This window comes from Solenopsis invicta, chromosome 5 (genome assembly GCF_016802725.1).
Source record: "Solenopsis invicta isolate M01_SB chromosome 5, UNIL_Sinv_3.0, whole genome shotgun sequence".
Lineage (NCBI taxonomy): Eukaryota > Metazoa > Arthropoda > Insecta > Hymenoptera > Formicidae > Solenopsis > Solenopsis invicta.
This window is the reverse complement of record NC_052668.1, coordinates 25,007,461-25,033,997: the sequence shown is the minus strand read 5'-3', so window position 1 is coordinate 25,033,997 and position 26,537 is coordinate 25,007,461. Positions and strand designations below refer to the sequence as shown.

At 40.2% G+C, this 26,537-nt stretch overlaps 1 protein-coding gene across 5 annotated transcripts in view; it reads right to left on the bottom strand.

The window, feature by feature from the left end:
• Window positions 1-26,537, bottom strand: part of LOC105195364 (neo-calmodulin) — a 96,645-nt gene that overhangs the window by 39,849 nt on the left and 30,259 nt on the right. For 4 of the 5 annotated variants that reach the window (XM_039449285.1, XM_026131060.2, XM_026131059.2 and 1 more), the window contains 2 exons: window positions 13,977-14,349; window positions 8,650-8,793 (listed from right to left, as the gene is read on the bottom strand). In XM_039449285.1, the coding sequence (XP_039305219.1) occupies window positions 8,650-8,793; window positions 13,977-14,268 (436 nt within the window). In that variant the 5' untranslated portion in view covers window positions 14,269-14,349. Of the gene's footprint in view, window positions 1-8,649; window positions 8,794-13,976; window positions 14,367-26,537 lie in introns of all 5 variants that reach the window. The other variant, XM_039449286.1, reaches the window with a different exon arrangement.

The window sequence follows — 26,537 nt, the reverse complement described above, 5'->3', positions numbered from 1 at the left end:
ACGAGGGACTTGCGTCACCGATGGTACGCATACGTGGCGCATGGCACTTAGACATAGATACTAATTATCGGTACGGAGAGCCTCTCAGGGTCTTCGTTTTGGCGCACACTCAGACTATTAACGTGATCGTATAGTTCGATGAGGTAGAAACGTCAACCTGAGCATACGTATGTATTCGCGGATGCGCCATTCTCTCCCGTATTCGCAGAAACGAAGCTTTACCCTCTCATTGGAAATTGGCTTCATTCTCATCTGACTCGATCGCGACGCGGACATGTAACTCTAATTAACCGTTTAAAAATTTTCACTGTTATTTTACCAGGTATCGGAATTATGTGCGCGTTATCAAGAGGAGGAGGAGCGACGAGAATAAAAAGCTACACTGAGGTAAAAAGATGGTTATCTTAATTCATCTTGTAGTTCAAAATGGTTAAAATTGTCATAATTTAACTTAATTTCCAGTCATTTTCGGAGTCAATTGTATATTTATATTCGTTTTAATCATGAAAATGAGCTATTAATTATTGTTATTATTCTTTAAACCTACTAGAGTAAATTTAAAAAAATGAAAATTGCACTTTTTTAAGTGAGTTTTTATTCTACGAGGTTCAGAGAGTACGTAAATAATAAGCAAATGTTTAAAAAAATAATTATATTCATTATAATTGTGATTGCATTTATTATATAAAAATGTTTTTATTATATATATTTTTATCATGCATGTTTATTTTTTTATATATATTTATTTTTACCATACATATTTTGATATTTTACTATATTAATATTTGAAATTATAATTGTAACTTAAAGTTTATGTAGTGATCGTGACGCAGAGAGTTGTGCGCCTGCTCTCTGTGCCAAAGAGGGTTTCAAATACGACTGACCAGAAACATCTGATTTTATTCGATAGCTACCTCTCGAAAGGCAAACCATCGAGAGTACCTTACCATGAGAAACCTTCTAAATTAAACTGTTCGGAACTGACGTTTAAACTGTAGTTTTCGTATATCTGTGTAAATTGTAAAGAAAGTGCACACCATAGAAGTACGCTAAGTAAGGAGTCATTACGCTCTGACAAGCTAAGAATTAAAGAGAGAATTTATTGTAAAATTTTTTCATAATTAGAATTATAAACACAAGGTTATTATTAATATTAACATTAAAAATAATCTTGTGTTTATATTTCTATAGAAAATGAAAAAAAATTCAATGTTAATATTAAAAAATTTTAACGTTAACATTAGTAATAGCTATAAAAATTTAATTTCTAATTATAATCATTTTACCACATAATTATAACCACTAAACCAATACCTAACACTTTTCTCTCATACATACGTAATAAATGTATTTTACATTAGTCCCGCGGGAACAATCGAGCAATCTTGAATCTTCCGGCGACGAATGAATTAAGCTATTATTGAAGCGGTTATTAATTAAAGCTGTTGGCAATCTGAAAGGAGAGGCAAATTAATCTCTAATGAATTATTTGCCCGAAATTTGGATATTGCTTTGTTTCGACGCGTACGCGGTCGCAAGTACGTTGACGAAGGTCCGACGTCGTGTCATGGGCCAAAAATTAGTTACTCTTAAATTTTATCTGAAAGTTCAAGTCTTGAAGAATATATCTCTGAAGATTTAACTTGATTTGAAAAAAAATAACAAAGTTATCGAATAATTCTGACAGCGCGCTGCTCGGTAAGTACCTCATACCGAAACAGTACGGACTATTCACGAACATGCACGAATACACGAACTTGAGATAAAATGTTTATGCTGGAACCTATACAAATCTCTCTTTGATGCTTTGTGTGTTCAAATTGGTTTCGGCAAACATCATAGCGGCAAAGAAAACTACAAAATTTAATAAAAAAAACTGACAAATTATGGTCTTGTGACAGGCGTAAAGATTCAGTCGAAGAACGTATAATATGCAATATGTGAGCAACAATCACAAGCTCTACTGATAACAATCCGCAACAATCTATTCGGACAATCAGTATTATTCGAAAGACGAGAACAGTTGATGGCATCAAGCGGACACAAAAAGAAATTTAGGTAATTTCAACAAAAGAAGAAATTAAATCCAATTTAGGAAGTATTATCTACAATGACGTAACAAAACTAGAATTAATTTATAACGTTCTTATATGGAAAATCGATCCAAAAAATATATTTTGCTGTGCTACAACTGTTGAAACTACCGCGCACGTTGCCTGTATATTTAATGATGAATTTTCCAGCTTATTCAAGATTATGAATATTTTAAATATTAATGTTGAACGCAACCGAATTTTGGAATAAATTGAATGAACAATGAATTGAGCGCGGGGCAGAGAGCGCGACGTGCGACGTACAAATTCGTCGAAGACGAATTTCATTTGTCATGAAATAGCAGATTAAAACCAATAACAAAATTGCTTCTTATTAAAAAGATATTCAAACTTGAACTTTATACACGTTTTTCTCAAAACCATATTTTTTAAACTGGTCGACGTGATTTCTCAAAAATCATTGAATCAATCACTTTTAATTTTTGTTAATATATTTAAAAATGCATTGTTTATTGTTCGATCGTGGTTTTTTTATATCTTACATTGTGGGATCACTCGAGTCCGAGCAAAATTTCCCGCGTTCATCGGTAGAGTACATGCCAAAATTACATAGTTTCACCAATTGTTCTTGCTATTTCACTTTTGAATCGTGTACTAGAAGGTTGAAACTAAGTAAAATTATGATTGAAAATCTCAGTACGGTGTACCGTTTAATAAAAGCGTAAAACGCGAGTGACTTCACGATGACGAGTGAAGGTTTGAATCGATTTTTTTTTTATAATTAAAATTGGATCAAATTTTTATCAAAGATAATAATCTTAATTTTAGAAAGCTACTATTTTGTTAAAAATTATCTTTAAAAAAGCCACGATCAAACGACAGCGACTTTATTTAATTATTTAACAAAAGATTGAAATGATATTAAGATCATTTGTTACGGATATCTAGAAATGGAATTGTCATGTCAACCGTGAAGAATAGATTTTATAACAAGGATTTTATAACAATATATATATATTGTATATATATATATATATATATATCTCAGTCAAAAATAATTTATAATTCATTTGTTTAAATGTGTAATATAAAATGTAAATTTTCAAGTCGTACCATGATAAATTCTCAAAGTAAATTATTAACTGCTTCAATGCATGCTAAAGATAACTCTATTTTTCGACCCATTGCACAGACTATCTCCTGATAAGCAATGCAAGGTCGCATCCTGTTCGCAATCAAATCTCATTTGCAAAACAGGATCAATTCAACGGGAAATGTTTTTTCGGCCTCTTGTACAATAGCGCGCAAATTACAGTTGAATGAGCCCTCGGCGAAAAACTGGCATCGTAACCACACTAATCGTAACAGTAGCGATAATAGTTACATGAGCCTTGATAGCTACGTAACGATAACGACTCTCTATTAACGTGAACGTGACATATAATACAACGAACTTCTTAAAATCGCCGTTCCCGGACGGCGCGACGCAACGTCGAATTTTTCGCGATTGTATCCCGTGGAATGAGATTTCGCCGAGGAAAAAAATTTAATAGCATTTTATGGAAATTTAGTAATTTAAATCAGCGTTCAAAAAATTTACTTAAAAACACTTTTTTTATAGATTTTTATCTCATTTGTAAGTATGCTTCGCATAGTGGCTGCGATAATTATCGAAAAAAAGACATCAAAGCTATCGTTTGCTACGCAAATTTAACAATTATTGTACTAGGCACGTCGCCTCTAAAAAAAAGACGTTCTCTTTAATACTGGTTATTGCGGTAAATATCACCGCATATCCAGTTAAATTGGTAACATTTGTTTCAGAATAAGTTTTCGAATCTTAACTGGGATGATATTTTTCACAATAAGTTCTTTACAATTTTTTAAGGTGCTTAAGATCTATCGAACTATAATACTAATAGCGTTACGCCGTATGTGCAATTTTCGCACAAGACTTTGCATCTAACAAAAAAAAAAAAAAAAAAAATACGTGACTACGTAACACTTCGCGATTAAAATACAACAGATTATTTTTCGCAGAAAGTTCTTTAGAATTTAGATGCTTAGTATAGCTTATTATAGCATTAAATTTGATAACCAATCAAATTAGAGATGTCATTTCTAGCTTTAGTTTACGATGCTTCTCGTATAGCTTATTATGACATTAAATTTGATAATCAATCAAATTAGAGATATTATTTCTAGCTTTAGTTTATGACTGCTGTTTCAACTCCGACAATCACATTGACAGTTTATAGAATAGAGACAGTTTTTATATATAGAGAGAGAATTGAAAAAAATATATTTAATAATTGATATGAAAATATTATTAAACATCAAGCTTCCATCAAGAAATGGCGTTTTCTCTTATTTCTTGCGTTTTAATAATTATAATTGCTTTCAGACATAATTACTTTGCTATCAAAGTCTGTTTAGTTACAAATGTTAAACTTGAGTAGCAAACTATAGCTTCGTTGCATCAACGAATCTATTTTTTTTTTTTTGTTATTAAAGATACTTAGCCAGGAATGATTGGTTGAATCGATGTCGATAGACGTCGATGGCACTGATCGATCGACGTCGATTCAACCAATTATTTTTAGCGGGGTATAATCACAATCTACGATAATTTGTTTATAATCTCCATTGTAGCACAATTGCACAGGATAATATAACGAGCTACATTACTATTCAAAAGTTTCAGCACATTTCTTATGTTTTTAACAATTTTATTTCTTCATATACATGGAAACTATACGGAAATATATGGAAAATAAAAATAAAATTATTAAATAAAAATCATATCATTTTCTCCTTCACTGTCTAATTGAGGAATTCATTCATAATTACTGTTTATAATTGTTTATCGACAATTGGTGAATTACTGAAGTTCCATCGCAGAAAATAAAAACATATAATTTCACATTTTATTAGAAATTGTGTTGTAGTAGAAATGAAACTGTTAGCAAAGAACGTAAAGTGTACCGACAACTTTTGAGAGGTAGTGTATATCAATGGTGTCAATGCACACAGCAGCTCGTAATCTGCGGGAATGAAATTTTTTCGGAACAAAGAAAATGAGAAAACTCTTAAGTCCGCACGCAATCTATCTGATAGTGTAGCGAAGAGTTCGCGAACTTCCCGCTCAACTTCCTTTTTCCCCTGCTTCTTTTTCCTCTTAACACAGCGTGCCCCTCCAGCAACAGCAACTTCCAAACCGTGCGACTAGATCGAGAACTCATTTTCATAAGAAACGGATTTCCACGGATACGGGAAGGGGGTACGTTGTACGGGAGAATCGCTGTATCTCCTCGAGGGACGAGGGGAAAAAGAATCTCTCATCGGGTGAGAGAGTTCGTGGTAAAAATTACGAAAAGTCGTTGCCGACGATGACACCGCGCGCGCACGCCGCGCCTCCGTCTCCCGCGGGATCGCGAAAAAGTTACGTAAGGTCGGCGAGCGGCGGAGGCGGATAATTTCACGCGCGATTCACACGATTCGCGATCGACGACGACAGCTCGCGAAACCGTATCTATTCTCGTAACGGTACACAGAGCACGGATTCGAGCGTCTCAAACGGAAAAGTAATTTCCCTCGGAAATATCCCCGGGAGAGACCGCTCCGGCGATTATCGAGATTCGTCGTGGCTTCTTCTTTGCCGGCCACGGCGGTTTGGCCTCCTTCTTTCTTTCCTTTTTTTTTGTTTTTTTACGACCACGGAAATATTTCTCCTCTGTGTCGGACCGTTTAATCCCCTTCTCGCGAGACCGCTCGGCGCATTAACGGACCCCGGGGGCCAAGGGTTAAACTCGCGGAATCTCTTTCCGTCGCCGACTTAATCCTCGAAAGTTCCGAGAATTATCACTTTCGGAGCTGCGCTAAAAAGCGCGAGCGTGAGCAAATTCCACCACGCGGATAACGCCTGTCCCCGCGAAACAATTTACTTCCACGACCGTAATTACTTTCGTTCTTCGGAACACGCGGCGGTTTCGATTTACCCACCCCCGCGCCGCGTTCTCGTGTAAATTTTAATAATCGCTTCATTGTCCCCTTCTCCCTCCCCTCTCGCCAGTTCTTTTGTCGCGAGCGCAGAGCGACCGAAAAGCGTCGAATTTTCCCCCGAAATTCGTTTTGTCGAGTTCCCTTTCGAAGAGCTGCGAGCAGTCGCTTTTCACCGCGGGTCGCGTTTTTATCCCGTAATTCTTCCGATTACAGAGAAAATTACTGGTAACAGCCAACCGCTGTGGAGTGGACTAGCAACAGGTACAAGGACTCGTATTCTCCGGCGTCAATACTTCGACCCGCTTCCGCTCTCGAGTCAGCAATAGCGATTTCTCCACGGGGAAAAGTATATTGATACACGCGGCACCGTTGTTTATTACCGCACTCCAAACAGTTTAAAAAAATATATATTTTAAAACACTTGTAAACCCATTAAACAAAAATCAACATAACGATTACAGAGATTCGACTGTTCGACCAATTGCAAATTTGATGAATAAATAATGTCGATTTTTCGCCGATGATATATAGAGAAGCCAGTGTGGACAGGTAAAACGAGGTACGTGATTTATAAGAGATATCTATTTCCTCTTATTTCACTCGGCCCTCCTTATTTCGTCGGATAAGACGTGTTATCGTAGCGAAAGAGTGCCCCGGTCATAAATACGCTATCGGAAGTGCTTCAGAAACCGTGGTCCGCGTCACACGTATAACGAGTTCGTCTGCGGGAGGTATCGGCGCGGATTTTGCGCGGACCTTTTTCGCCAGACAATGAAACATCGCCGCCGAGCGTAAAACGCGAAGGAAAACCCTGGGAGAGAGTGAGAAGCATTGGAACGGAGAAGCATTGGAAGCATTGGAACTTACGTAGAATCCTAGCGCGGCCACCGCGAAATTGGATACAGCGGCGTAAAGAGATGGAGTTCGGGGTGAAGGTGAAGGAGTACCCTCGAGAATCAAGTAACGACGAGGGAGAGATCGGACCGACGCGGCGCGGCGGCGTCGGAGGATCATAATAAAGGGTTCGTAATAAAGGGGCCGCCGCCTCTCGTGGCAGGAGAGCACGGTCATCGTCGGAACGTTTCGCGAGAATTAGCTATAATTAAGGCGATTTGCCGAGAGGGCGCGAGATTGCGCGTGAACGATCATGGCGTTACAATGGTGAATATGCGAGAGGACGAAACTTTCGGCGTCACCGTGCGATACTACCGTCTTTAATAGCTCGCTTCGGCGCGCAATACGATAGCTCGGGCAACGTGGGTACACCTTATTTTATGATTATTTCGTAATCCCGACGCGATGCACCTCGTGTCGCGGAAATAGCGAGTTAACGTTCCTGCCTGGATAACGTTTGCGTCGCGCGATTGTTATCTTAAAGACGCTCGTGCGACGCTAAAGTCGCGCGAGTATTTGCCAAGAAAATTAATTGCAAGATAAAGTGTTATAAGATAAAACATTGTATAAATTCTCGCGCATGTAATGGTTGTATACTGAAAAAGGAATTTGTTAAAAAATTAAAATATTTAGGATCGATTAAACATTGAGCCGATTCAACAGTTATTTAGTTGCAAAAAAAAGATATGGTTTATTCATATTAACCAATTAACTTTTTTAACTAAGAATTAATTAAACTAACGCAATATTTAATTGCACGTATCGAACTAAATATTTTTGTTCTTTAACAAATTTTTTTCTCAGTGTAAAATATGTAATGTAATTATAATGTATAATATAATGTACATAGAAAAAAAATAGTATCAAATTAACAATTCATTGTTTCATATATAAGCAAGAATATAAAATTTTCCTGGCCGAATTTATAATCTTAGACATAATTTGCTTATACAAAGAAAAGAATTTTCTTTATGTAAGCAAAATTATGTTTGTTTAAGACTATAAATTTTTCCAAGAAGATTTTATATTCTTATATATAAAACAATGAATTGTTGATTTAATAATAATTTTTTTCTGTGTAATAATAGTAAATAGTAATATATTGACAGAGTTATCGTCAGTTTTTCCTTCAATCTATTCCGACGCTATTTTATTTGCAAACACCTATTGGTCAATCAGCATTTCCTTTTTTCTCCATCTGTTATTACATTATCTACGTAATCTATTCAGCGACACGTGGCACATGAAGTGGGATTTTCAAAATGCGCGGATTGGAAAAACAAAAGGTGTGATAACACGCGATATGCTGGCGGTCAATACCACCCGTTTCGATAAAACGCGGCGCTTAAATCTTCATCGAACAATTCGAATGTCAAATACAATTACGTTACATATTAGTCTAATTTCTCTCTTGCTATATTAATTGGATAAATCCAATGATAAACGCTAAATTCAAAACAAACACCATATTGCGTATTAAATTGCAGCGTTTTGATTTCCACCGAGCGATTCGAAATAATAAATATGAATTGCGTATATTAGTCTAATTTCGTCCCTTTGATCTGACAAATTCGAATAATTAAATACCGGTAATAATGCGGGCGTTCGATAATGTAATGCGACGGAAAAAAAACAATGCAATCCGAATCTCTCTTTAACTCTACTGTAGCCTAAGATGGATAATAGAGCTGCCGCTCACCGTCAATGTCGATTTCCTGCAGCATCGTTCTCAGCTCCTCCGCTCTCGCAAATTGTCCCAAGGAACGCATAACCCTGCCGAGTTCTTCTTTCGTGATAGTTCCATCGCCGTCCTTGTCAAACAGCCTGAAGGCCTCCCTGAATTCTGTCGGGGAAAAGGAAGAGGAGAAAAAGCAGCGTGAGTAACTCCAATAAACGTTTCGTTTTCTTCACTGGAAATAACTAAAATTACTCCCGTCTCTTTCCTCGGTCCCCGTCGGAGAAAATCGTACGGTCGCGTGTAAAACGCTCCCGCCGTTGCTCTCATTTACGGCGCAATTTTAGAGCAATTTTTCTCTAATCCCCTACTTTCACGATAATTAGATTAGGCATCATGCGCTTTGAATTTTTCACTTCAGCTGAGTGTGTCCCTCCCCCCGTCTAAACTGCACCACCGACGTCAAGCGTCCTCTCTGGAATTGCCCTTTCAGAGTCGGCTACTGACTTTGGAGTCGATTAACTGACTAAGGGTAGCGGTCGAATTCCCGGAGCGAATTTGACGAGATACGAGCACAGGCCGCCGGTGCGGGTTCGGCTCGACGGTGCTTGACTCGATCGCTTAATGGCCTCGTTTCCCGCGCCGTTGATTCCGGCTGTGGTGCATTATACGCGTGCGTTGCCCACGCACAATTGCTCGTTCGCGAACGGAAACTACTGCGGGTTCCGATGTAATCGACGTGATTGCGTCTTACGTCCTTTATTTATGGCCGCTACGCGAATCTTGTCTCGGACGCGCGCCGCACGAGATACAGTTACGTATTTTATCTCGAATCGCGGACGCGATTTCAGTGATCGCATTTGGAGGAGAAATCAACCGCGGGATTCAGACGGGAAGTGGAGAACGATCCTTCTTCTTTATCTATTCCGCCCTGTCAAGAATGGTACCGCACCCGTCATCTTTGCTTCTTTCCTTTCCATTTTGGTCTCCACCAAAAAAAAACCTTCGGAAAAAGCTGCCGCGTAGTCGATGTATTTCGCATCGAGCCATAGAAATTCTCCCAATAAGCTTGGCTTCATTGATCAAATACAAAGGTTACAGGTGGCCTCTTCCCAAGAATTTTGACTGCCGAGCAGCGTGACGAAGGTACTCGAGATTGCGCTACAAGACGAGTTTCAGCTGAGTTTCTCAAATACTAAATCGCGATTACAAATGTGATTTCACGAGTACCATTCGGTCTTACGATTTACCTGCTAAACTATCATGTGTATCAAAACGGGGAAAAATGAACAGAAGAAAAAGAAATACGGTCTTTAAAACCATTTCCGTTTGTTGGAGAATGATATCGTTGCGCGCAATTTATAAGGACTTCTTATCCCGTAATATTACTATGTATATCGGATACAGATTGCAATTGTTATACGCTCAATTCGATTCGGTTTCATCTCTTTATGGCTTCGTGTAACCTGTCAGATATATATATTGTATACTATTATTATTCTTTGAATTATACACATTTTGTGAACTCTCATCTCTAGTGATTCCTAGCCTCAACCACTGCGATACCCGTAAAACCTTCTAACACCGTCATTATAGTTGACTTTATCAATAATTTAAATTAAGATTTAATATCGACAATTTGATACTACAGATTGCACTAATTAAATAATTTTAAGTAATAATTTTTGACAGTTATTACAATAGAACAAAGTATAAAAATAGTTGTATGAAATATACAGAGAAACACACAGAAAAAAATTAGTATCAAATAGACAATTCATTGTCGATTTGTTTATATAAACAAGAATATAAAATTTTCTTGGAAGAATTTACAATGTTCAACAGACATAATTTGCTTACATAAAAAAATTATGTCTATTTAAGATTATAAATTCTTCCAAGAAAATTTTATATTCCTGCTTACATATGAAATGATGAATTGTTAACTTGACACTAATTTTTGTTTGTGCAAGAAGATGTTTGAGCTGGAGGCAGAAATTAATAGAAGGAAAAAAATTTAATAAATTTTTATATTTGTACACAATTTTATATATCAAAATTTAATGACGTGTAGTGTAATACTGTGTGTGTCTCTCTCTTTCTTCCTTTATCTATCTGTGGTTCTATTTACAGTGTCAATTGGCAAAGCGGACAATAGCGACACGATAAGTGCTTTAAGAGAAGCTCTTTTATACGAAGGCGATAAAGACGTAACGATTTTCCGGAAGAAATTACGTTCGCTAAAGTACGTATCGTCGAAGACACGTGACTCTCTTAGATATTTTCAACGAACGAGAACTTGGTGGAAAAAAGAGAAACCGGTACGAAAAGACGAATTTTTCGTAATATATTGAAGAACGAGACTCAATCAGCGTAAATTTTGCAAATCGTGAGAGCATGTTTCAAAACAGTTTCGTGGAATAGGCACACATATATTTGACGAGATGAAACTGAGGGATAATCGATCGCACGGCATGTAAAGTTACGCTGTTTACAACAAAGTTGAATATACACAGTCCGTCAATAGTTAGATGAGTTTCATGGAAACTAAAATGTATTTAAGATATAGCTGATAAACCCTCGTCTCAAGTTATATTTTAAAAATATTGACGAGCTCCTTCGTTAACATCGTCGTCATTTTGAAAGAAAGAAATTTCCTCGTCCAGAGCTCGCAATGTGTAACGACACTGCGATAAAAATTACCAGAAGATTGGTTATCCAGTTTCATCGACAAATACGTTTGAATCAATGTCCTCTCGCACAAAACTCACGCCACAATATAGAAAAAAACAGATACAAAATGGAAGAGGAAATCGTCCGTTTATTCGTATTTTCGCGTTGGACTCTCTTAAAAAGGAATTGAAAGCATTGATTCTTCGATTAATCTAGTTTTCCAGATTGGTTTTCCAGTTTCGAGGGCCCGCCATAGAACATTTACGGACGGCTTAGCGGGAATAATTAAATGCAGGAAAAAAAAAGAAGCAACGAGCACCGCGAAATGTGAAACGATATTACAGGCATTACAATGCATTTTGTTTGACGTCGATTTGAGAGACCGCTATTCATCTATCCTGATGCGAGTGGAATGTAATATTGAATAGCGATGTTTATAAAGGCAGAAAGAAAAACAAGTCGCGTGCATGATGGACGACGTGTGAAAATTTAAAATTAAAAAAAAAAAAACAAAAAAACAAAATAAAAAAAACGTTGGACGTCTGCATGACACCGTGTACGCAAAACGTGAAATTATTTATCTCGCGTCCAGATCTGATCGATCAAATCGGTCCGATTCCCGATCCTCGAACGTGCACCCGTCGTGTACGACGGCGATAACGGCGGGAAAAAAATAATGGCCGTGGTAAACTGAACGAAGTCGCATACGTACGCCACCGGCGCGGCCGGCGTGCCGGCATAGCGGGCGTAGTTTTATCGGGATTAACGAAGCGATGACACCAAACAGGCGAGATATCCCGTTTACCGAGCGTGCCAAATTGAATCCGGCGCCAGTAGGTATCTCCATCATCCGGCATCTGACGCCGCGATCAAAAGAGTACAAATTTGCATTTCGCCGTGCGAGACCTGATATTCCAATATAATACCAGGTGATAAATACAGGGAAAATTGTTTTTGCTCGCGCGTCGCTTGTAAACGAAATTATTATCTTTAATCATATAGATTCAATTATTAATCCATTATGTTCATATCGCTTCTTCGCGAGTTTGAAATTTACGCACCCTTTGAGGAGATAGGGGCGGGAGATTTCTTATCATGCGAATTTTTTTTATATATTAAATATCTATCGTTGCATAATTGTGATGCGTTATAAAGGCAGTTTCTTTCCTTCCGTGGAGAGAATTCATTATGTGATAAAAGTTATCTCCCTCGCTCGAAATGAATGAAAACCGTGACGGATAAGCCTGATATTTCACGCGTCAAGCGACAAGGCACGTGCCGATTGGCCATCAGACAGTGAATTTCTGGAGCTCCCGAAAAACTCGTACTCTCAATAGTCATTCAGTCAAAGAACTTGCCGTTTGACAAATAAAATATTGGCCTGAAGTAAAGCCCAGACAAGATTCGTGGCGCACCTTTTGGAGGTCATATTAGAAAAAAAAGGATATTGAAAGACGTAATTTCTTCCGTATTTTTACACGCGTTGAGAGAAATGAAAAGAACGATTTTGTTGAAAATAATTACGTTGAATCATTAAACTAATTACATTGCACTGATAAAAGGTTTTGGTAACTATTACCAAATTTGATAACTCTACCAGATTTGGTAATAGTTAGCAAATCCTTTTTTCGGTGCAATGTAATTATTTTAATGATCCAACATAATTATTTTCATATCTGTACTTTCAACAAAATTGATTTTTTAATGCATTGCCTTTGTCCTCTTTATTTCTTCCTATTTAATCCGAATCAAATAGAGGAGAAGAAGGTATTATAGCCCCATTATCTTCGTTATTGGGCGACGAATTCCAACAATTGTTTATGGAATTATTCAATCAATAGCTCGCCGTTTTTTTTTAGCGGCATCAATATGCCAATACACAATAGCTAACAAATATTATAAAGGCATTTTTACTTTTAAGCACGTCTAAACTTTTGCAAGGTACATTCTGGCACTTAATTACCCGTGCTTCTTCATTATTTTTAAACTTGAGTGTATTATAGCACGAATATATGTACGCTCAAGTGCTTTTTTTATTATTTAATTTTTTATTCGGCTGCACACACTTCGAGTTACACAAAGTTAAACAATAACATGGAATTTGGTTAATATGATTTTTTTTTTTAACGAAATGTTCATATCAAAATATTTCTTAATTTTTCGATAAATCAATCGTTACTTTAAAAAGCGATGTTCATAAACATTAGAAATAACATTTTATTTGTTGTTTAACGTTAAACAGGGATAAAATGATATTTCTCATGATATCTCTAAAGTCTTTGAACGCAGGAAAATTTGAAATCAGAAAAATTCTAAACAATGGAAAATTAAAAATATATAATTTTTTAACAAAATACCATGCGCTTTTCTACACTAAACTAACTTTAGAAAAAATTATTTTTAGGCTAGCCATATTACCACCACTTTGTTTCTTCCACAGATTATACAATGCGTGACATTTTTATAAATCATCACCTAAGTTATAAATATCATCACTTTGAATCTAGAATTTTGTTGAACAATACTTTGACGAATACGATCGTTCAAGTTTCAATATAAAACATTGATTATAAACAAAGTTATACAATCAAATGAAAATGTATCCCATATTACCTTCTTCTTCTCCAATATAATAATAATAATAAAAAATAAATAAAACACTTAAAATCTTTACTCACCTTTCATCTGCGACTTCGATATGGCGGGCGTTTTGCTGGACGAAGACCGTTTCGGCGAAGCCGGCAGGGATAGGTGAACGTTCGCGGAGAGCGGGGTTCTGACAGTCTCGTCGTGGATGGATGACGAGGACGCGGCCGTGTCCGTCGGCCGCGTCAGGGATAATTCTTGCTGTTCCTGCTGTTGCCGCAGTCGCCGGCGTTGCAGATTCGTCGTCGTGGCGTCGGCGGCGGGGCACGATCCCGCGGGAACGTAGATCGGCTGCACCGGTAGCGCCGACGTTGTCACAGCCATCGTCCGCGGGGTGCAGTCCAGGGAGCCGGTGCCCTCTCGTCCTTCCGCGTCGTTTCCCACCGCGCCGCTGCTCTGTCTCGTCTGCAAGTAATCGCGGCCTGAAATGCATCTCCCGTATGTCCCGGGAAAACGTTCGGTGTCGGTCGCTATATATCATTTATTTATCTATTTACATTACGCGAGCTTTTCTTGCTTCGTATCTCGAGCAAACGCGCGGTACAACGCGCTCGTGATTGGATCGTTGCACGCGAAATGTCGTATCCTAAAAGCGTTTCAGTTTACGGAGGAAATGCTCTCATAAATGCTCGTCGACATAACCGATTTTATACGAGCCTCTCAAGAGCCTCTCAGAAGCAAATTGATGAGCTTCGCGAAATAAAGAAGTGTACGAAAAATTGATAAAGTTGTAAATCGATAATGCGCTCACGAGAGTGGAGTTGATCAATTTGACTTCCGAGAGGACGGGGGGTTCCCGTATCAGCGAGCACTAAGGCGGATGTGCGAGGGGGGATTCCCGTTCGCATGAGCACTCTCCGAGTTTTTGTCAAGCGTACGTGATTTTTCAAGCTAACATTTTCTCGATCTTTGTTTCTTCAGCAAACATTTCTCTTTTTCTCTTTTTCTCTGCATAATACATTATCTTGTACCAACATTTGACAATCTTGATGTAAAACTTGGCGTACAGCCCCAAGGCTGCGGAAGGACGTTGGCGTCTCGTGGAGACGCTGCCTTTCAGAGAGAGGCGCTTAAAAAGGCAACTCACTTGTTTATAGTTTTCCCCATTTTTCTTGCTCTTTACAAGACTTTTAGGACCGACTGCTATAACCGTTAACTTACAAATGTGTCACCGAGCGACAAGCGAATCGCTCAAGGTAAGACCGCCTTAATATTTAATCAACTCGTGTCAGACGCCGTTAGGCATGAAACGTAGAACTTCTAAAGCAGTGACACACATGTGCGACAGTATCCAGCAACTTGACTATGAGCCCATTCCGTCGTTTCAGCGCGCCTCAGGTCCCATCAATTATTAAAATCCACTCGCGCATGAAGCGTCAGAAGCACGAGATTTTAATTTCATAAACGTGCCAACGTGCAAGCAATTTTTTAGTATTCATATATTTGAGTAAAGGGCGAAAAGACGTAAAGGCTGAACGGGAGAAATGGAGATCCGTTAATGAGCCGGGCACGTCGAGCGGGCGGCTCGTCTCCCCGTCGCAATCCGCGATTTATCAGGCCGAGCCGCGCTCATCGCGCGATAAGAGCGCGAATCGATTCAGATGGAGAGGCCGCGCTTCATTGTCGCGAAAGTTCGCGAGACGTTGACGTGCGATTAACCGCGCTCTCGCGCCCCCGCGCGAAAGAATGTAATAGCGCCCGCGCTTTCCATCCATCATTTAAATGAGGGAGCATCGCAACCGCGGTGTCACTTGGCGGCTCGATATGACGGGTGAAAATGCACAGACGTCATTTCCCGTCGTTTTATCCCCCACCCCTAGACTCGGGAGAGAAGGTGGGAGGGGAGGTTGGGGTTAGGCGAGATGAAATCCGCGGCAATAACCGTCCGCGAAACTGCCGTGGACCATTGAAACGCCGCTCGCCCAATCGTCGAAATTGCGCGATACTAGTTTGCGAGAGTAGCCGTGCAAGAAGAGCTTCAATCCCAGGCGAAAGCGGCGGCGGCTCGCAATACGAGCTTCAGCCTTTGGACGTACGTCGTTATCGGCATGTCGATAAACTTCACGCGGGGTGTTAAATTATACAACTCGGGGGACAATTGACGACTCGATTCGACGTATTCGGCGAAGGGAAAACCCCTTTCGTCGCTCGGACGCGCCCGTTTGCTTAACCGGTATTGTCGATAAGGTTCGCGGGCGCCGTCGAGAGGGGGAGAATAGGGAGGAATTAAGACGGAGCCCTGTTCCCGGAGTTTATAATTGAGGACGAGCACGCGAGACAAATTGGGAGGCAAATAGCGAGAACTTAAGGCGCGCTCGTCTTATTTCCCACCTTATCTCCTCCCGACTCGCCTCCGGCGGGTCGCGCACGGCGAAGCTACCACCACCCGGCCGAGCGAAGCCACGTCGCTCGCAACACGAGCTTGCGCTGGCGGTATCACCGGGGAACACATTTGCATTCCCGGCAAGTCGCTTCCAGGGTCAAAATGCATTTAGGTTCTTCAGGGCGAAGAACGTCGGGACTCGGGCGACGTACTCGAGACAGACGTCTGCCCGTCTTCCCTTAACTGTGAGCGGAATCACGGAGGTGAGAAACTTTCGACGCGACAGCGGCGGATTCGACGAAGCGAATCAAATTCGAGCGCACCGACAGCGAACGCTGCGCGCTACCTGCTTGATCAAATTCCGAGGGGGTTTCTCGACAAAAGGAGAGCAAGAGAGAGAGAGAGAGAGAGAGAGAGAGAGAGAGAGAGAGAGAGAGAGAGAGAAAGAGAAAAAGGCAGAGTGAGAGAGAGGAGAGGAGGAATGTTGCCGACCACGAGAGTGGATTACGGCGGTTATGCGCGGGCGAAAGTTTCGACGCCAAAACCGCGCGAGAGAGAAAGTTTTCCCGGACGTCCGGTAATAAAAGCTGCGGTGTTCACGAGGTGGAGAAGAAACTTCCCCGGAAGTTGCCGGCTCCTTTTCGCGTTTCACGGGGACGCGACACGACCGTCCGCGCGGGCGGTGACAAAATTGAATCCTCGTTAAAGCGCCGTCACGTTTCGCCGATCGACATCGACACTTTCGTGTCCGGCAGCCTGGATTCCTTTATCCTTCTCTCCCTTTCCTTCCTACCTTCCCAGTGCGACAATTTAAATTACATTTCATTACGAACCTTCCTAACTGCGACGTTAGGGCATTTATTTGCCCTACGGAGAAGCGGGTAAACTTTGCGTTAGGTGCGAGACATCGGACTGACGGGGGTTCGGTAGTGTATATTTTTGCGAGAAGGTGTGCAAAACGAAAGAATAACGTACAAATTGTTTGCGATAATTCGCTCACCACGGATCTTTTTAACAGCATTTTTGCCTTTAAATACGCTTCATTAGACTGCGCGTTACAAAGGTAGAGTTAATTTGCTTGCGCTATCGTACCCGACATTAATGAGCTTGACAATGTTGTTTATCCCCGCGTGCATGCAAGGAATTATAATGCAGATTTTTAATGGCCGTTTTAATAGCCATGTATTGGCGCTTAGCCAAGATTATGCGGCCGCTGCCCGTGTCAAAATGTACGCTTTTATGAGGGAATTGTGTCACACGGTCTTTCGACGGATTAAGGTCTATATAATTGTTTTTCGTCCATTTATTCGGAAAGTGCGATATTAATGGAAAAATTACATGAACCTTTCTAGTAAAACACTTCAGCTCTCATTTATTACCTGGTATAACATTTTTATGGCATTTATTTTAATAACGTATAAATATCGAGGATTTCGCTTTGAAATTACGGTTTATCTACTGGATGCAATGCGTATAAAATTACATAAGATAAAAGGACATGAGAAAAGATCCGCGTACTGGCAAATCTTTGAATGTCGAGGAAAGTCACTGTTAAATATCTCACGCGCTAAGATTAAGGAAGAACGGTTTGTTTGATCAAATTGAAGACAAATTTGCAAATTTATTTCAGTGAGAGAAATAAATGAACACCGTTCTCCGTTTAGATGTTATTTACTATACTACATTAGAGAGACGTAGAAAATTAATTGGAATAAAAAATGTAACAGAAAAGTGTTATTACAACAGAAGTAACGACATAAGTGACGACGTATATTTTTAAATTTGTAGCGTTGAAAAACAATTTAAGATAATAACTAAGTAATAAAATAAATTTTTCAAATTTAATTTATTATTCATTAGGTGCGCATGGACACTATTTACCTTGAAACTAAGCAATTTAACCTCAGAAATGGGTTGATTGGACCAAGTTCTTTTAGGTACATATCGTGTGCTAAAATAATCAATTTTAACACACGTAGCGTGTTCGTTAAAAATAACAAAATGTTATTTAAGTTAAGGAATTGATTTAACTTTGACTCTTTGATATTTAACAATGTAAGTAACGCAAAAATTAGAGTTTCAGAATTATGTTACCATTTTGTAATATTATGCATTTTTCTAACGGTCCATTTTAGATTCAATCTGTAAAGCAAAGTATTCTAAGGAAAACTAGATCAGAAAGTAGCAGCTTCCTTCGAAATCACGGGCTTGTGACAAAACGTGACATAACTCGAAATTTTCGCTTCTGTCTTCAATAACGGTAAGCTCCTAAATTTTTAATAAAAGCTTTGTGTTACGAATTAAATTTTCTGCATTCCAAATGTAGCAATAAATACGACCTGGACAGACAACTGTTCATTTATTCCTTTTCCTAAAATTAATTCGCAAATTACGTATTATAATTTGGCCAAACCTTTTGTCTTCCGTTAATCCGACATTAATATTTAACAACCGTCATTTTTGGCGAAACAAACATAAAATATAAAATATAAACCTACGACCGATGTACACACAAATATCCACTCGAGTATGATATCACGGACAAAACGACAGCCGGTTATCGATGAACGAATGTATCACAGTCGATTGCACCTCGCGCGCTTTCTCTTGCGAAATAATGATTTTCGCTTCGTCACCGATCGCAATCGTTACCGACAGCCGTGAGTCGGTTACCTCAATGAAAGTAATTACGACGGAGAATAGCGTTACTACATCCGTGAATTTCTACTCCCACTTTTAATCGTCGAGTTAAACGGGATATAAAATTTACGTCCGCCTTTCGTAGGACCTCCCGTTCACAACTCCGTGATAGAATTCCGGAACATCTCGCTTCTCTTCCGATAGATCGCCGAGGTTTTCGCAGCAATTGCGCCAGTTACACACTTCGACAAGGTCATCGGAACGAATTTACGCGCATAGTGGAAAGCGAGCGTAAAATATAAATCGCGAGGGTGTGATCGAGAATAAGCAACTAATTTACTTGCGCCGCGTCAATTCCTCGTCACCGTCGGAGTTGGATAAACGTTACCGTCTTCCTGCGCAAGTTTTTATTCATTTTTTTCACACCGCACCTCCTCCGGCGACAATTAAACGTAAAAATAAATCGAGTTAAGCGCCGGCTTGTAAAATTAACTGAAAAAAATTTGTCTCCCTTTTTCCTCTCTTATTTACCCCCGCGTATAACGAAAAGTCTCGCGCGAGTTTGCGTGGGTGTTCCTCTTTGCGATTAAAATTTTATTTAAGCAAGTGTTACGACAAGGCGAAAAAGGCGATGGTGGGAGGACGAGCTTGCCGATATAAATTACATTAGGTATTTTCTAGGGCGTTATGCATTATGCATCGCAGGGTCCCCGAAAGCGGCGATATGATTCCGGTGAAATTCTCCTATTTAAAGAACTTAAAGATTTCTTGAATGCGGAGGAGGATGCGCGGCGCTAGTATAACGTCAGATAAATGGCGCGTATTTTTACCGAGGGAGAACCGGGAGAGTAATTTAGTCGCATTTTTCTGATTTTACGAATATATACCAGTTGGCCGGCAAGCCGACGGCTCGTACGACGTGCATTTTTGTTTCCGTGACTTTTCGAACATTTTCCGAGAATTCTCCGAGTGCCGAAAGGATCGTAACTGTATGCGCGCACACACACGGGGACCCATTTTTCTCTCTCTCTCTCTCTCTCTCTCTTATTAGATTACCTCCATAAACCGGGACACCTTTTCGGGTGGTATATCAAATATGTGGGGGCCTTCGTCCGCAAAAATGTTTGGCACACCTGCGCTTGTAATCACGATGTGAGCCGCGTTTTCCCGATATACGCCGTGTGTATGCATCGAGTTAAAATAATTGAATAAACGGGCGCGTTCGCATTCACGCAATCCAATAAATCTCAATTACGCCCTGTTATTGAATTCATATTCTCTATTCTTATTGATTAACAATAATATAACACTGCATCAAAGTCGGCGCGAACACGCGCGATCGCGCCATCGATGCGGAAACAATTGTTTCACATTTATTGCAACATGCAATAATACATGCGTCCCCATGTCGCGCCAATTTACATGCGTGCCTCTTATTATTTCGTTCATGGACAAAAGAACATTGAATTAGCATAGCTGTCGAACCTCTGGAAATGATGTTGTTTCGGCGGCAGGCGCGGAGCACTTTATATTCAATCCCCGATATCCGTGCACCGTAATTTATTTTCGGGAAAGTCGCGCCGGACTGATTCGTAATCAGTTCAGGAATCAGTCGATCCGATTGTTTCTCACCATCTGAAATTCATTTACGCAGCTCATCGAAAATTAGTCCGCGATTGACTCGAGGGACGAGGGGCATTGCAGCGAGTGCATTGCAGCCGCGAAACCTTCTTATCCCTCGTCCTCCTTAATTCCCTTCCGAACCAAATACTTCGCCGCCCAGGGAAAACTTCGTTAACGTCGTCGTCGACGACGACGACGACGACGACGACGACGACGACACTAATTGCTTCGCTTGATTCTCGTCAAGCGGCGGGACAGGTGAGGCGGCCGCGCGAGTAGATACCGCATCTTGTCGTTGTGCAACGGCTGGGGCCAGGGCCATTATCGTCGACCGATCCTCGTCCCCTCTCCCACCGCACCAACCCCATGTGCCACTCATGTCCATCCGGTTAAAAGTAGCAAAGCGCAGGATAAGGAAGAGAGAATGACAAGGGGCGGTTCGACTCGAAAGTCCGATCGCGAAGTGCTGACGTTTGCACCACGTTGCATAAACATACGTGATCGGGGTTGAGTTCTCATGTCGGAACCGAATTCGAAATGCGACGTTCGACACGGACGGGTAAACACACACCCGGTGCAAGGATTGACGCATCGAGGATCGATGAGACTGGTAAAACGTGTGAGCACCTCGGTATGGCCGACACGGAAAGGGATATGATAAAAAGACGCGAATAGCGGACCGTTAAGTTCCACTGATTCATAATGAATTCGATCTCTTTAGATTTGCGATGAGCGCTGCCGACATTCCTCTGTAAAACGGACCTGGCGCGCCCCGGCCGATAGAGTCGAGGATTAAAATTGGAAATGTGATGGTAGGAGGTTGAACAAAAAAAAATTGAGGGTTATTATTTTCGTCTTCGAATTTAAGCGCGGGACTCGAGTCCAGACCGCATCCCAGATTTATGATAATCAAGCGACAACACACTTTTCGTACGACCGGCGCGGCGCGGCGCAATCCGAGGCCCCCGCGGTTTCGTATAATTCAGAATTGTACTTCATTCTGATTAAACAGCTGCCCCTTTAAAATAAACTTTCGCCCGATATACATCGTCAGGTACATCCGGATTGATGTTGTTAACGCCATCCGACGCGCTCGCCCATAAATCAGCGACAGATCTGGGATCATTTATTCTTTAAATAAATCATGAACGCACACATTAGCACCACGATGACGAGCGATTTTGCAGAGCATCCTCACACGTGTGCGCCCGAGAGCCCAAATACGCCCCGTAATTTGTTGCGGATCGAGGAGCGAGGGGAGCTATTTCCACGATGGTAACATTATGTAACACCTGCGTAATGCATGGCAAATAGGAGACTCTCTCGAATTAGCGTTGCGCGTTTGTCTTTCGCCGTGGCTGAGGCGAGCATTACGATTCGTTAAATCCACCGCAAGTGTCGGAGAATAAGAGACTTTATATCCTCCATTCTTATCTTTTTTTAATTACATTACGCTGCAGCTAGCGTGGTTCCGTTACAACTGAAGACACAGTTGGTAAAAGAGAAATCAGGTGCAGCTTCGCTGACTATTCTGTAAACGCTACTCCGCAACGTTTTATGAGTTATTTCAGTTCAGTCTCTTGAGAAAAGTACGTGCCGGGAAGTTGCAGTGGTTTCCAGGTTTTCCTTACCTAATGCTTTTCTTTTTGCCAAGAGAACAAGCTGGAATAACTCATAAAACGCAGTGAGGCAACGCTTACGAAATAATCAGTAAAACTGTATACATGGAAAATGAAACGTTACTTGGAAATAGTTAAACGGAACCAGTTGAGACAACTCGGAGAGTTACCGCCGCAGAAATAGCTGCCAGTATGCACGCGGAAGAAAAGGAAACGAAACAAAATTCATTACGTGTCCATATGAACTCCCTTGCTCTTTTTTTTTTGGTACTGCACATTCATCCTTCTAGTACATCCTTCATACTTAACTCCCTTGTACATTAACCGTAACGAACGTTAACTAAAAATTCCATTTTCTCCGTTTAATGCTATTTAATCCTGTATATATTTACGAAACTACGCAATATCTGCGAATGAGACTTTAAACGAATGACCGTGATTCCAATGTTTGCCGCTGCCGATCCGTTATTTATACTTTAATTAATAATAATAACTAATTGAAGATGGATGTCGTAAGCGCAGTGCATTTACCATTTTGCTTGTGAGCGAGAAAGCTTTCTTGCAGGACAAGCTTTCTCGCACTTGAAAAATGAAAAAGACTGCGTATAATGAACTTAAATTGATTTTTAATTTAAGCCTGCAACAATACTGTTGTAGTACATTTCAAGAGCTGTGTTTGGAACTGAAAGTACTCTCTAAATTCTTTGGAGTGAAAATCCAAGCCAAATGACCGAATTTTCACTCTTTTAGAGTGAGATTCTACTCCAAAGAATTTAGAGAGTAACGGCGCGCAGTTCGAATAAATTAGAAATTGTATGTAAAAGTCGCATATGAAATATTATTCCAGCGTCAAGAACTTAGCTATGATCATCGTAGCTCTTGTTTTATTTAATTTATTGTATAAAAATCACGGTCTTGAATCTATATTACGTATTATGCTCCACCGTGTAAGATTTTTTAATCGCGTTGACAAACGAAACAAATTTCCATACCGGAGATTCTGCACGTGATATTCGCGGCAATTAGCGCGCTGGTCGCTAAGAAAGAAAACGTGCGGACGGTCGAAGAACACGCGGGGAAGAAGTGCTGGCGTGGGTGGTGGAGGAGACGGTAGAGGAGGAGGAGGAGGAGGTGCTGAAGAGGTGTAGAAAAATCGTGGCTGAAAAAGGAGATTTACGAGCGGCAGGTGGAGGTACGATAAGGCGCGAGCACTCGATCACGCTGTCCCGCGTTTTGATTGAATGAGACGGCGGCGAGGCGCGCAGAAGACACCGGCGCGGCTCATTTCCGCGCCCACCGCGCGGAAATTTGCATGCCGATCAGCGATCGCGGGCTGGCAAAGCCCCGAAGATAGCGGCCGGGGTGGTTGGGACCGGTGGCGCGGCGTACACGTTACAGGACAGGCAGGAAGTGGCAGGGTGCCACGTCGTTGTACCGCGTCGATAAGCTTCGGTTTCCGTACTCGGGACGGCGAGATGAGGAGGAGGTCATTGGCGACAGTTATTGATACTCGCGTGATAGGCGCTGCAGGGCAGGGGGAGAGGGGAATGAAATTCGCTGGATCGGATCGAAGTGTTACAGGGTGTCAAAATTGTCTTCAAGACACCTGTTCTCCCACGTTACATCTCGTCAAAACGTAACAACGTTTTCGCAACTCGCGAACCGTCACGCGAACGGACGAGTTTTATAGCTTTGACAAAAAAAAAAAAAAAAAAAAACTGATGAGCGTGTAATCGGATCAGTATGCGCTGCGGCAATTACGTTTAACACAATCTTCTCGGTGGGTCTGTTACAATATTGATCTATCATCGAAGTGTAGCTAAGAGCGTAATCTATGCGCTGCAACGTACAATATATATATATTGTCACGGATAATAAGATTTTATTTCGGTCCCCTCTTTACATCTGTCTGCTCAACGAATCCGAATAGGAGTGACTTCCGGCTCACCGAATCGATTCGATTCAATCAATGACACAATAAGAAATTATTCAACGGAGACGAAGATACAGAGGCGACCCGATAGGTCGTCCTCCCGATCATTCCGCATCTTTCCTCTCCGAGCGGCAGCGGTGACGTCAATGGGGGGAAGCCGGCTTTCCCAAATTGACTGTAATACATCTGATTAACGGTGATGCCGCGAGTTGTAACGAACGCGCGTGTACTGGATGCCCGTGCTCGCGCAGATCTAAACGGTCTATCTTGCCGTGATTCGATTTCCCCCGTGTACCAGTGGCGCAAGTAGCGCTTAAGCATCGGCGCGTGGGATAAGTAATTGCCTCTCGGGCGCATTTCGGTTTAACAGAGTAGCGCTGCCGCGGGTCCCCTCTCGGCGGATAGCCCTGAAATCTCCGAGCAAAATTCGCCAGCATTTTTCAAGATATCTAGATAAGACACAGCCCACTACATCAGAGTTGTCGGGCACCCTGTTAAGGCACATACGAAGCCCTCGTCCCCTCGAGCCAATTCGGAACGTAATTCCCATGAAATTTTGCAAAGTCCGCTAAAATTACTGTGTCGCTCTCGTCGAAATTATGAATATGTCGCGTGATATATCATTCTCCCCTCCCCCGCGGTTTCCGTAACAATTTCGGAATTAAAAGGAAAATATGTTTAAAGAACCTGGAGTCAAGTCAAAATTATTTTCCCGAAAGAAAGAGCTTATCGCATGATCAGTTAAATCGGATAAGGTTAAATTAATGCGAGATATAAAGTATTATTAGTAAAATTATTTCCTGCGAAACAAACTGTACGATCTGATCAAACACCCAGAAATATTTCTCGAGTCAAAAAATATTTGTTTGAATCAAAGAAATGTGTGCACCGTTATACGGTTAAAGAAAAAATTTATGTAATTTAAAAACAATTTTTGGTTGTTTCTTTTATTAAAATTAAGTTTAGTTATGGAACGCAAATCTTTCTTTAAATGAAAGAAATATATTTTTAAAGTCAGAACAGCTCAATTATTTCTTACGTTTCTGTTAGTACTTTCTTTGTATTAAAAAATTATTTGTTTAAATTAGATAAATAATTTGAACAAATAATTTATTTACATTAATAAAACAAAAGGCTAATCAGAATCAAGACGCAGTTAAAAAGTAAAACAATTTTTTTTATTACATACCAATTATATTTATGATTCATTAAAAGATTTCGTAGTTATCTTAATTAAATTAATATGTGCGTTTATAAAGAAAATTTTTCGTCTCCAATGATTCGAAGGATGCCATTTCGAATTTGACAAATCGTTAGTGATTTGACTGGTGAGAGCCAGTTAATTTATGGAAGTCTGCAATATATTATACGCCGAAGGCGACTCTAAAGAGAGTTGAATCGTTCGTGATTGGTATCTAATAAAAAAAAGATATTTTTTAAATATATCTGCGATTTTTTAACAGCGCCTTGCTTCTGATTAGCCGTTTGAGAGCATTGTTTTATTAACTTTCGAGAGTCCAAATTTAAAAAAAGTTTATTATTACTTACTCTATAAAAAAATACTAATAATTTTATTTCTTGAATGTCAAATAAATTCTTATTTTCACTTCAACTTAAAAAAAGCAAATTAAAGACACAATTTCATTAATTTAAACATAAGTTTTCTCTAGATAAATACTGTATACAAAATAAGAGGCTTCTTCGAGACTGCATTACGCGGAACAGAAAAGTGGGTGGGGTAGTAGGGATAATACGAGCATACGTGATTTATCATTCGTTTTCAATTGCGGATATGTGGGATTACCAGGAATTAACCGATTAATCACCATAACGGGGAGAATGACAAACGTGTCGAGGATGAACTCGTTAGCGCTGCGGTTAACCGCCTGTTTACAACCGATTTCGTGCACGACGCCATCGTCGAATATAATTGCGATTTCGATAAGCCTAATGATTGCACGTCGTAACATTCACAAGCTGATCATGAATTTGCGCCAGTTATTACGAGACAGGATTACGTTACATCGCCAACATAGCGCGTAACATCGCGCCCCTTTAAAGATTACCTATATGATATTATTCGAGTCACAGAAAAAGTAATTTCCTAGTTTCGCGGAGATCTAGTGCGATTGTCTAGTGATAATCGCGGATGAAAACGTTCTCTAGAATTTTCAGAATTTTATGTAAAAAAAGCCGTTTGTAATGTTAATCTATAGTGATGCTAATTAACAACGCAATGATTAGTGATTATTAAAGATAAATAATAATTGTTCATAGACAATTTTCATCAATGATTGAAAGTAAATCAGCATTTATTGCCTTACTATAATTGAGAATAATTTTTAAAAGAACTAAAGTACAAATCGATACTACGGAATGTGTTAATCGGTCGCGCTAAAAAAAAAAGAAACAACTCTGACGCGGAACGCGAATGCCTGTGTATTACGAGCAGCTA